At 40.4% G+C, this 11,748-nt stretch overlaps 2 protein-coding genes across 2 annotated transcripts; both read left to right on the top strand.

Annotated features, from left to right (window-relative positions):
* Nucleotides 1-207: 207 nt before the first annotated feature.
* LOC143400436 (protocadherin alpha-7-like) lies at nt 208-2,595 on the top strand. Its single transcript, XM_076857665.1, has one exon. It carries the CDS (start codon nt 208-210, stop codon nt 2,593-2,595), a length of 2,388 nt encoding a protein of 795 aa, XP_076713780.1.
* A 2,903-nt stretch (nt 2,596-5,498) lies between these two features.
* LOC143400435 (protocadherin alpha-8-like) lies at nt 5,499-11,726 on the top strand. The gene is made up of 2 exons (XM_076857664.1): nt 5,499-7,895; nt 11,637-11,726. The coding sequence occupies exons 1-2, from the start codon at nt 5,499-5,501 to the stop codon at nt 11,724-11,726; spliced, it is 2,487 nt and encodes an 828-aa protein (XP_076713779.1).
* Nucleotides 11,727-11,748: the final 22 nt, after the last annotated feature.

Below are 11,748 nucleotides of genomic sequence, written 5' to 3'. Positions count from 1 at the left end.
AATTTGGGCCACATGATGTCGCTCTAAACCGTGAATTGCTCTCCTATTCACCAAGTCATCCTTTATCCATTGGAAAGACGTTCTGCTGTTTCACTCTTTGGATGCAAAACAATGGCCAGCATATAAGGAGTGGAATAAAGTTATATTAAGATTCTTCTAAAATTTGAAGCAAGTCTCTCTGATGGGAATAAAAGTCAATAATTTGAAATGGTGGACCTGAGTGGATGCAACAAGGAGAGCCGACAACTACTTCTGTTTATGGTAATTCTAGCAGCCTGGGAGGAGGGGAGCGGCCAGCTCCATTACTCGGTCCCGGAGGAGGCAAAACACGGCACTTTCGTGGGCCGCATAGCCCAGGATCTTGAATTGCAACTGACGGAGCTGCTGCCTCGCCTGTTCCGGGTGGCTTCCAAGAGCCCTGGAGACCTTCTGGAGGTAAATCTGCAGAATGGCATTTTGTTTGTGAATTCTCGGATCGACCGGGAGGAGCTGTGCGGGCGGAGCGCGGAGTGTAGCATCCACCTGGAGGTGATCGTGGACAGACCGCTGCAGGTTTTCCATGTGGAGGTGGAGGTGAAGGACATTAACGACAACCCCCCGGTGTTCCCAGTCACACAAAAGAATCTGTTTATAGCAGAATCCAGGCCGCTTGACTCTCGGTTTCCACTAGAGGGCGCCTCGGATGCAGATGTCGGAGCCAATGCTCTGCTGACTTACAGACTGAGCCCCAATGAGTATTTCTCACTGGATGTACCACCCAGCCACGAACAGGTAAAACCTCTTGGACTTGTGTTACGCAAACCTTTGGACCGGGAAGAAGCTCCAGAGCTTTACCTATTGCTCACCGCTACCGACGGAGGCAAACCCGAGCTGACTGGCACCGTTCAGTTATTCATCACAGTGCTGGATGCCAATGACAATGCCCCAGTATTCGACAGGACACTCTATACAGTGAGATTACCAGAAAATGTTCCTATAGGAACGCTGGTAATTAACCCCAATGCCTCAGATTTAGACGAAGGAGTGAATGGGGATATTGCTTACTCATTTTCCAGTGATGTTTCTCCAGATATAAAATCCAAGTTCCACATAGATGCTGTGAGTGGGGCAATCACAGTGATAGGACGTATTGATTTTGAAGAAAGCAAAACTTACAAAATTCAAGTAGAGGCAATTGATAAAGGCTTTCCACCACTGGCTGGTCACTGTACAGTTCTTGTGGAAGTGGTGGACACTAATGACAATGCTCCAGAGTTGACTGTCACTTCCCTGTCTCTTCCCATCTCTGAGGATACCCTGCCTGGCACAGTCATCACCTTGATTAGTGTGTTTGATCACGATTCTGGTACCAATGGACAAGTGACTTGCTCTCTGATGCCTCATGTCCCCTTCAAACTAGTGTCCACTTTCAAGAATTACTATTCGTTGGTGTTGGACAGTGTCTTAGACCGCGAGACTGTATCTGACTATAAAGTAGTGGTGACCGCCAGGGATGGAGGCTCACCTTCGCTGTGGACCACTGCCAGCTTGTTGGTGGAGGTGGCTGACGTGAACGACAATGCACCAGTGTTTGCGCAGTCCGAGTACACGGTGTTCGTGAAGGAGAACAACCCGCCAGGGTGCCACATCTTCACGGTGTCTGCGCATGACGCGGACGCGCAGGAGAACGCTCTGGTGTCCTATTCTCTGGTGGAGCGTCGGGTGGGCGAGCGTGCGCTGTCGAGCTACGTGTCAGTGCACGCGGAGAGCGGCAAGGTGTATGCTCTGCAATCTCTGGACCACGAAGAGCTGGAGCTGCTGCAATTCCAGGTGAGCGCGCGCGACGCTGGCGTACCGCCCCTGGGCAGCAATGTGACTCTGCAAGTGTTCGTGCTGGATGAAAACGACAATGCGCCAGCACTGCTGGGACCTTGGCAACAAGGAGCAGGAGGCACTGTGAGCGAGCTGGTGTCGCGGTCAGTTGGTGCGGGCCACGTGGTGGCGAAAGTGCGGGCGGTGGACGCAGACTCTGGCTACAATGCGTGGCTGTCTTATGAGCTTCTGCCGGTGGCCGGTGTCACGCGTAGTCCGTTTCGCGTGGGACTCTATACTGGCGAGATCAGTACGACACGCTCCCTGGATGAGATGGATGTGCCACGCCAGAGCTTGCTAGTGCTGGTGATGGACCATGGCGAACCTGCCCTGACCTCCACCGCCACAGTGCTGGTGTCTCTTGTGGAGAGCGGCCAGGCGCCCCAGGCCTCCTCCAGGGCGCTGGCAGGTGCCTCTGGCCAGGACGCTGCTCTGGTGGATGTCAATGTGTACCTGATTATAGCCATCTGCATGGTGTCCAGCCTGTTGGTGCTCACCGGGGTGCTGTACTTGGCGTTTCGGTGCTCCGCGTCGCCCACCCAGGACACGTGTGGTCCTGTGAAGCCCACGCTGGTGTGTTCCAGTGCGGTGGGGAGCTGGTCCTACTCCCAGCAGAGAAGGCAGAGGGTGTGCTCTGGAGAGGTGCCACCCAAGGCTGATCTCATGGCCTTCAGCCCTAGTTTGCCTCAGGCTCCTACCTCTACAGAAAACGTGAGTCTTAATTTTTTCCAACAATTTAATTGAGAAAAAGTATTGCCTTATTTTTCTTGTTAAAATCAAGTGTTCATTTTACTGTTTTTTTAAAAATATTTTGCTAATTGAAATTATGGATTCACCTTCCTCTTAAATGGTGGATTTCCAAAGTCATTTACATATCCACAGCTTGTAATTAACTTTTTTGACTTGATGATGAGAATGGAATCCAGGCTTTCCTGGGGCATGCTCACTCACTTCTATGGTGTGCCCCATCAATGTTTATAAATGTTATAAGTATTGAATTTTGATATATATTGACATTTATTTTTTTGTGTTGTACTTACCATAATAAAACACGTTTCTATATCATCTGTTTAATTTTGCCTTTTATATTTAGTCTAAAGTTGGGTTATTTTAACTTCTAATTACACCAGTTTATTTTTTCTGCAAGCAGTTGTGTAGTACTGGCTTCTTTGTAATTTACTTTGTAGAAATGCATTTGCCATGTCGAAGATGAATTAAATGATACAGTTTAAGATACATTTAAAATACAGTTAAATAGTATACTGTTCCTTATTTGTATGGAATATATGCTCATAATCAAAACTTTAAGAAACTGAATTCCAAATGTAGTGGAAGTAGCCACTTCAAACACTAATCCATTCATTTTATCTCTCTGAATTACTGAAGTGTTCCAGATTTTTTTTTTTTTTTGTACATTCCAGGTCAGTCTACCACTTACTTTTTTGCCCTTCATAATTTTCTTCTTTAGTATATTGTTTATGGTTGGTTATTCATTTTAAAAATCTGTATCTCATTTTATTATATGAATATATCATGATTTATTTATTAAATTATTTTTATGGAGATTTGTGGAATAGTAGCTTAATTTTCCAAGCTCATATTAATTTGAAAACTCACAAATAATATTTTGGTTAGTTACTAGTGCCAACATTCAGTTTTAGAATACCTTGGAATTTTTTTGTTTTCAATATAATTAATGGTAGAGGTATATCAACTCAAGATACTGTCTGAAAATCAATAGAATTATTTGTCATCAAGCAGTAAATTGTCATTCACAATAAGCAGATCAAATTTTCTGCTTTGTTGAAAGAAGAATCAATTTTTGATCACATCTATAAATATTGTAGACTTTTAATAATGACAATTGTAATTGTTTTATTGTTTTACTTTTATTTCTTTTATTCTTTTTTTAAAGAGAGGGGGGAGAGAGAGAGAGAGAGAGAGAGAGAGAGAGAGAGAGAGAGAGAGGGAGAGAGGGAGGGAGAGGGAGGGAATTTTTTTTTAGTATTTTATTTTTCAGTTTTTGGTGGACACAACATCTTTATTTTTATATGGTTCTGAGGATCGAACCCAGCGCCTCGCGCATGCCAGGCGAGCATGTTACCACTTGAGCCACATCCTCAACCTAAATTTCTTTTATTCTTAAAAGTATTTATGTAGCTATTCATTTTAGGGTACTGAGGATTGAACCCAGGGATTGTTTACTGCTGAGCTCTCTTCTCAGCCCTTTTTATTTTATATTTTGAAACAGAGTTTAGCTAAGTTTCCCTGACTGGCTTAGAAATTGTGATCCTTCTATCCCATTCTCCTGAGTCACAGGGATTACAGTACAATTGTATCACTATGCCTGGAATATATGTACACTTAAAAAATCTTCCTGGTATTTTATTTAAAAAACTAAATAATCCTATTTTGGTAAGTAATAGAAGTTGATAGAGGATCTTATTCAACACCCCAACCTGTATTCACCAACCATCATTATTTTTTGATACAATTTTTTTTTAGAAATTTAAACTCTTTTACTTATGTTCATGTTATGGATTTTTTTTGGGGGGGAGTACTAAGGATTGAATCAGGGACACTTAATCACTGAGCCACATCCCCAGCCCCTTTAAAAAAAAATTTTGGGACAGGGTCTTACTATGATGCCTAGATAAATTGCTGAGGTGGCTTTGAACTCTCAATCCTCCTGCTTCAGCTTCCCAAAACCATTGTGATTACAAATGTGCTACAACCCTTGCAGATTATTTTTTTCTTGTTGGTGGAAAATGCTTTTTGGTGGATGGGGGTTCACCTTCGCTATGGGCCACAGTCAGCTTCTTGGTGAAAAAGTATTGCCTTATTTTTCTTGTTAAAATCAACTGTTCAATGTGCCAGTGTTCGCACAGGGTATTTATGTTGGCAGAAAAAATCTATGAAGCAAAATGGTTTAAGTGAAAGGCCTACTTAAGCAAGCTACAGATATATTGAATATTATAAAGAATGTACACTTGAATTTTTCTTGTACTAATAAGTGAAAATTAGGAAATTTAATATTCATAGAATGAAGTAAAACAGAAGCTTAACAATAATTTGCCAGTTGATAAGATGAAATAGAATTACAAGATCACTTTGGTTAATATATCCTGGTGACCAGATAAACATAAACACAATGCTTCCACAAAAAGTGTGTAAGATAGTTTACATATGTCACTATACATTATTTATGACTTATGAAGATCATGCTTGAACATAATACTAATACATGCCAATATTGAAAATATTGAGAAAAAGTATTGCCTTATGAGGAAAAAGATTCCTGCTAAAACCAACTTAATGTAAAAATCCATATGGCATAAACACACTTAAAATTAATAAGGATAAGGGTCTATATTAAATTTGATAAAATAAAATATTTATTGCATAAAAGAACAATTATTGAGGAGTCAATTTAATAATGAAAACATTACCCTTTGGAGCCGCTTGATGTCGCTGTCTGACAAATTCTGTCCAGACAAGATCCAAAGACATTGCTGTAGCAGTATCTGTCTTTCAAAGCCAAACAATCGCAGATGCAGCGAAATTGGACTAAAAGCATCCAGATAATACAATAGTTCATCTTTATATCCGGACAATATTTTCTGATAGGAACAAAACGAGTACTTGACATGGTATTTTCCTGGCGAGGAAACCCGGAATCCGGGCATCTGCTTCTCTCGATTCTGCTTCTCTCGGTCTGGAAGGATACGTATGGTAGACAGATTCACTACTCGGTCCCCGAGGAGGCCAAACACGGCACCTTCGTGGGCCGCATCGCCCAGGACCTGGGGCTGGAACTGGAAGAGTTGGTGCCGCGCCTGTTTCGGGTAGTGCCCAAGGACCGCGCAGACCTTCTGGAGGTAAATCTGCAGAATGGCATTTTGTTTGTGAATTCTCGGATCGACCGGGAGGAACTGTGCGGGCGGAGCGCGGAATGTAGCATCCACCTGGAGGTGATCGTGGACAGACCGCTTCAGGTTTTCCATGTGGAGGTGGAAGTGAAGGACATTAACGACAACCCTCCTGTATTCCCAGTAACGGAACAAAAGCTGTTTGTTTCAGAATCCAGGCCGCTTGACTCTCGGTTCCCACTAGAGGGCGCGTCGGATACAGATATTGGAGCTAACTCAGCTTTAACCTACAAGCTTAACTCTAATGATTATTTCATGCTAAGCGTGAATTTAAAGAACGAGGAGAATAAACAGGTTGAGCTAATATTAAGAAAATTCTTGGACAGAGAGGATGCTCCTGAACACAATTTACTCCTGATAGCCACCGATGGAGGCAAACCTGAGCTCACGGGCTCTGTTCAGCTGCTGGTCACTGTGCTGGACGTGAACGATAATGCTCCTAGTTTCGAAAGGTCTGAATATGAAGTGAGACTATTCGAAAACTCAGACAAAGGAACTACAGTTGTGAGACTGAATGCTTCTGATCGGGATGAAGGAACGAACGGGGCAATTTCCTACTCTTTTAATAGTCTTGTTCCACCCATGGTTACTGACCAGTTTAGTCTAGATGCAAACACTGGAGAAATAACAACCCAAGGGAATTTGGATTTTGAACAAGTAAGTTTATACAAACTCCGCATTGACGCGACGGACAAAGGCCACCCTCCAATGGCGGGTCATTGCACCGTTTTAGTGAAAGTTTTGGATGAAAATGATAATGCCCCTCAGATTGCAGTGACGTCCTTATCCTTGCCTGTCCGGGAGGACGCTCAATTCGGTACTGTCATTGCCCTGATCAGCGTGTCAGACCGTGACTCTGGAGCCAATGGACAGGTGACCTGTTCCCTGACGCCTCAAGTCCCCTTCAAGCTGATGTCCACTTTCAAGAATTACTACTCGCTTGTATTGGATAGCGCCTTGGACCGCGAGAGCATATCTGAGTATGATTTGGTGGTGACTGCGAGGGATGGGGGCTCGCCTTCGCTGTGGGCCACTGCCAGCTTGTTGGTGGAGGTGGCAGATGTGAATGACAATGCGCCAGTGTTTGCGCAGCCGGAGTACACGGTGTTCGTGAAGGAGAACAACCCGCCAGGCTGTCACATCTTCACGGTGTCTGCGCATGACGCGGACGCTCAGGAGAATGCGCGGGTGTTATATTCACTGGTGGAGCGGCGGGTGGGTGAGCGTGCGCTGTCGAGCTACGTGTCAGTGCACGCGGAGAGCGGCAAGGTGTATGCGCTGCAACCTCTGGATCATGAGGAGTTGGAGCTGCTGCAGTTCCAGGTGAGCGCGAGGGACTCTGGGGTGCCGCCCTTGGGCAGCAATGTGACTCTGCAAGTATTCGTGCTGGATGAGAATGACAATGCACCAGCATTGCTGGGACCTTGGACACAAGGAGCAAGTGGCTCAGTGAATGAGTTAGTGCAGTGGTCAGTTGGTGTGGGCCACGTGGTGGCAAAGGTGCGAGCAGTGGACGCTGACTCTGGGTACAATGCATGGCTGTCGTATGAGCTGCTGCCAGTGGTAGGTGGAACACGCAGTCCGTTCCGAGTAGGGCTGTACACTGGTGAGATCAGTACCACACGTGCCCTGAATGAGGCAGATGCTGCACGCCAGAGTCTACTGGTCTTGGTGAAGGACCATGGAGAGCCGTCGCTGACCGCCACTGCCACAGTGCTGATCTCTTTGGTGGAAAGCTGGCAAGCTCCAAAAACCTCTTATAGGGCTTTAGCTGGTGCAGCAGGTCAGGAAACAGCACTGGTGGGTGTGAACGTGTACCTAGTCATCGCTATCTGCGCTGTGTCCAGTCTGTTGGTGCTCACGCTGCTTCTGTACACCATGCTGAGGTGCTCCTCGGGGACCGCCCAGGACAAGTGCGCGTCTGGGAAGCCCACACTGGTGTGCTCCAGTGCGGTGGGAAGCTGGTCTTATTCACAAAAGAGGAGACAGGTGGTGTGCTCTGGGGAGGTCCCACCCAAGACAGACCTCATGGCCTTCAGCCCCAGTCTTCCACAGTGTCCAGAATCAGTCGATGTGCGTGAACAGCAAGATTTAAATGTTGATCATTGTATTCAAGTAAGTGCCTGTCTATTTAGAAATTTTAAATTGTATTCGTGGAAATTTTATAATTACTTCTAAGTTTATTTCACTTTTCTGCATATGATGCAATCAAAATTGAAACTTTTTTAGTTTTAAAAAATACTCTATAAACTATCCTTATTTTTAAGGGCTCTCTTAATTTTTTTTTTTTTGGTACCAGGGATCCACAAATTGTCCTTAGACTCAAATTAACATTAGATAATTTTTTGTACAAATATTAATTTTAGCCTTTTTACTATTCCAGTAATCTCTGAATAATATTCTAATAAAATGCTCTCATCCAGACATTTAAGCTTTCATGATCAGGCATTGGACTTTTAACCTTGTTTCCTAACCTATGCTTTGAAATATATATTTTAAATAATTTCTTGTTTTTATAGCACCACAAAAATTTTTGCATTATACTTATGTTTAATATGATTTAACTGGTAAATATCTATCAGAAAACTGTACTAGATAATTTCATTCTTGCAAGCCAAATATAGGATTTTCAAATCTTTGTTACAGAAAATTTTCAGAATGATCAGAACTCATTGGTTAATGTAGAAATTCTTGGTATTTTTCAAAGTCCAAGATTCTTTCCTTTTTCTCCTTCAAGTTTTCCAAGGCCTTAAGCATGTTGGTTAGTGTTCTACCACTGAACTACAACCCCAGAACAGTTCTTTTAAACTTCTTGTTCTTTTAGTTGGTTGTGTCTGTTTTTCTGTGCTTCTTGTGACTTTTTGGCCCACCTTGATATTAAATATCCATTATATTTTGACCATATTCCTTTGGAGAGATTAATGGAATTTGATGAAAGGGAATGAAGGTTGCTGGGATTCTGAGTTCTTATGTTATAAACATACTAATTTGCTTATTTATCACTTACTTATGAATTTACAGGAATTTTGTAAGAAAGTGATCTTACTCTTACAATTTCTATTCTATGTCTACTTTGTTCTCAGGTATAATTTTACTGAATTCTCCTTCTAAATATTTACTTCATTTTACAAAAGCACTTTTCCTTTCCACCAGAAGCAAGGTTCTTTTCTACCATCGAGCGTAGCATTTGACAACTTGTCATTTCAGTCATTTTAGTTCTTTGTTTATCCAACTCTCTAATTGATATTTGAATTGTATTTGATGGGCACACTTTTTTCAAAGAAGGAATCTAAACTTTTTTCTTGTATTTCTAATATCTTGGTATTAAATGCCCATTTCTATTCTATGTGCAGTACTGCTTTTAGCTATTTTCTGTTTCTTAAGTTGAAAGTCATTAGAGCTTAGTTGTTATATATAGTGGATTCTGGAGCTTCCTGGATTACTTATCCCCTCTAAAATGTTTTGTTTTTATGGATTCTGGTAAAAAATTGTTATTCAGTACACTGATTTTACATTTATGCATAATAAATGTGAATTATATCACCTAGAACTTTTTTGTGCCAATCAAGTTAATATTTATAAATTTGTAATAAAATTTAGCAAATGCTAAGGACATAATAAAAGGTACTTATTATTACTTCCAAGAGGAAAAGAAGTTTGAATGCAAAAAAACCTAAAATGTCAGCAAAATTAAATAAAATGTCAGAAAGTAATTTTATTTTTATGTAAAATTAATCTTGTGAGGACTTCTGAAATTGACCCAAGACTAAATATTTTGAATTCTGTGTGGTAGAATTTGCATCATGTATGTGGTAAAATATTTTTGGATATACAAAAAGATGGCTTATCTTGGTATTAAATGCCCATTAGATTTTTATCTTATTCTTTTGGAGAGAATGATGGGACATAATGGAATAGAATGAAAGGTTTCTGGGGTTCTGAATTCTTATAGCTTATTATTAACATAGTTTTTATATCTTTATCACTTTATCACTAGAGTACTTCATGGTGACATTTGTGATTTATTCCATACTTATAAGTTGCAGGCTGGAGATGTCGCTCAGTGGTAAGCATTTGCTTAACATTCATGAGACCATGGGTTAGGTTCCAGCACCAAATAAATAAACAACCCAGCATAGTTACAGTTGCCCAAGATCCTTCAGTGTCTGAGTAAGTATTTGAGATATTTCTGTGTTTCATTCAATTAATATTTTTCCCCTTTCTTAAAAGCACACAATAGTATTTTGATATGATTTAAAATAATTTGTTATAGTACTCCCAACAAATGAAATAAATTATTTTACAGCATTATAGAATAAATACATGCTATCTTAGTAAGTAGAGAATATTAAAGCTACCAGTCTTCTTTAAACATTTAACAGGGTCCTTATACATCTCTAGAAACATGTCATTATGTTAGAAATTACCCAGCCTCAAACTTGAGATTTTGAGTAAAACAAATAATATGAATTACATAATGCAATATGTTATAATGAGCACAAAAGAGGTAATGAAGTTGGAATTGAAATAAAATAATTCCCTGTTTGCGTCTTTGAAGGAACACCTGAAGGGTCATTGTGTTCTAGTGTTTTTTTACAAGGGTTGATTTCCACTGCAGAACACCAGAAATAATTTACAGTGCTGCTAAGGAGAAAACAAACAAAACCGAAGACACAGAGAAGCTTCAAATGACTGGAAATATGGAATGGTCTGCTTTATTTAAAACATGTGGATTGCATAAAAGATAATGTGAGAAAATCTGTATTTTGAGCACTAGAAGCAGTTGGGAGCTATCAAAAGATTTTGAGTAAAATAAATTCACACTGTTTCAGCAATTTAAAAGAGAAGACAAACTGGGAAGGTACTGCAGTCATCAAGATTAACAACAATTGAAAGTGACTCTAATTGATAAGAATACAAAAGAAAATATAGATATTTAAAAACATCAGTGACTCAAAAACTTTCAGGTACTTGCTTTCAGACTCAAGACTAAAATATAGATTTAATAAATTTGTTTGCACTTTGGAATGACAGACTAAAACTTATGACAGCTTTACTTATGTAGAACCTAGGCAGAAAAAGAATCCCACCTTAAGTCTAAAATCAGAAATTGCCCTAAGTGCTAAGGATGAACAATAATGAAAAAAAAAATGCATTGGGAAAAGACATAATGAAGCTCTATTGATTTTAATGAAGAGATAATTATTCACAAATGATAAGGATCAAAAAGAATCAAACTAATAGATACAGGAAAGAAACAAAGGAGTGGGAACAAATTTAGTAATTGCTATTAAGAGGAAAATTAGGAAAAAATTTCCCCCAAAATTAAAACAAATTTTTCTATTCTTAAAGTATTTCACACATATTAAGTTCATGAAATTACTTAAGAAAACTACTTCCAATATTTGCTCCCTGAGTAATTATCTTTCTGGGCTCCTAGACTCAGTAGCCACAGTGAATTATGGAGTTGTGTTACACTAGAATCTTAAATCTAGAAATATGGAAGATTCTGAATTCCAGAACAAAATAATTTTCCAATTTAAAATTTGTGATCATTTAACTGATCATCTTGATTTATTACCACACAAATTCTGTTACTATTTTAATATTATGTGGGGAGTATTTTCTGGAGAGAACTACATTTATGGTCATAATGCATTTCTTAGATGAGATTAGGTCTCGTAACACTTCCTCCAGCAAGAAAAACGTACTCCTCTATTTCAACAATGATTAAGAAAGAATTCACAGAAGGAAATAAAATTTTGCAGGATAACGGTGCAATTTTCATTCATGAAAAATGTACTTACTCTTTGGGCCACGTGATGTCACTCTTGGCCGCGATATTCTGTTTCAAAGGGAATACAGAAATCCTTTTCCCCGTGGGAAAACCACGCTCTCTTTTTCACTCACTCCGTGATGATCAATGGCGAATACAGGAAGACGTGACTGACAGAGTCAGTAGATTTCT

The sequence above is a fragment of the Callospermophilus lateralis genome, chromosome 5 (genome assembly GCF_048772815.1).
Source record: "Callospermophilus lateralis isolate mCalLat2 chromosome 5, mCalLat2.hap1, whole genome shotgun sequence".
NCBI classification, from domain to species: Eukaryota; Metazoa; Chordata; class Mammalia; order Rodentia; family Sciuridae; genus Callospermophilus; species Callospermophilus lateralis.
This window is presented reverse-complemented; position numbering and strand designations above follow the sequence as displayed.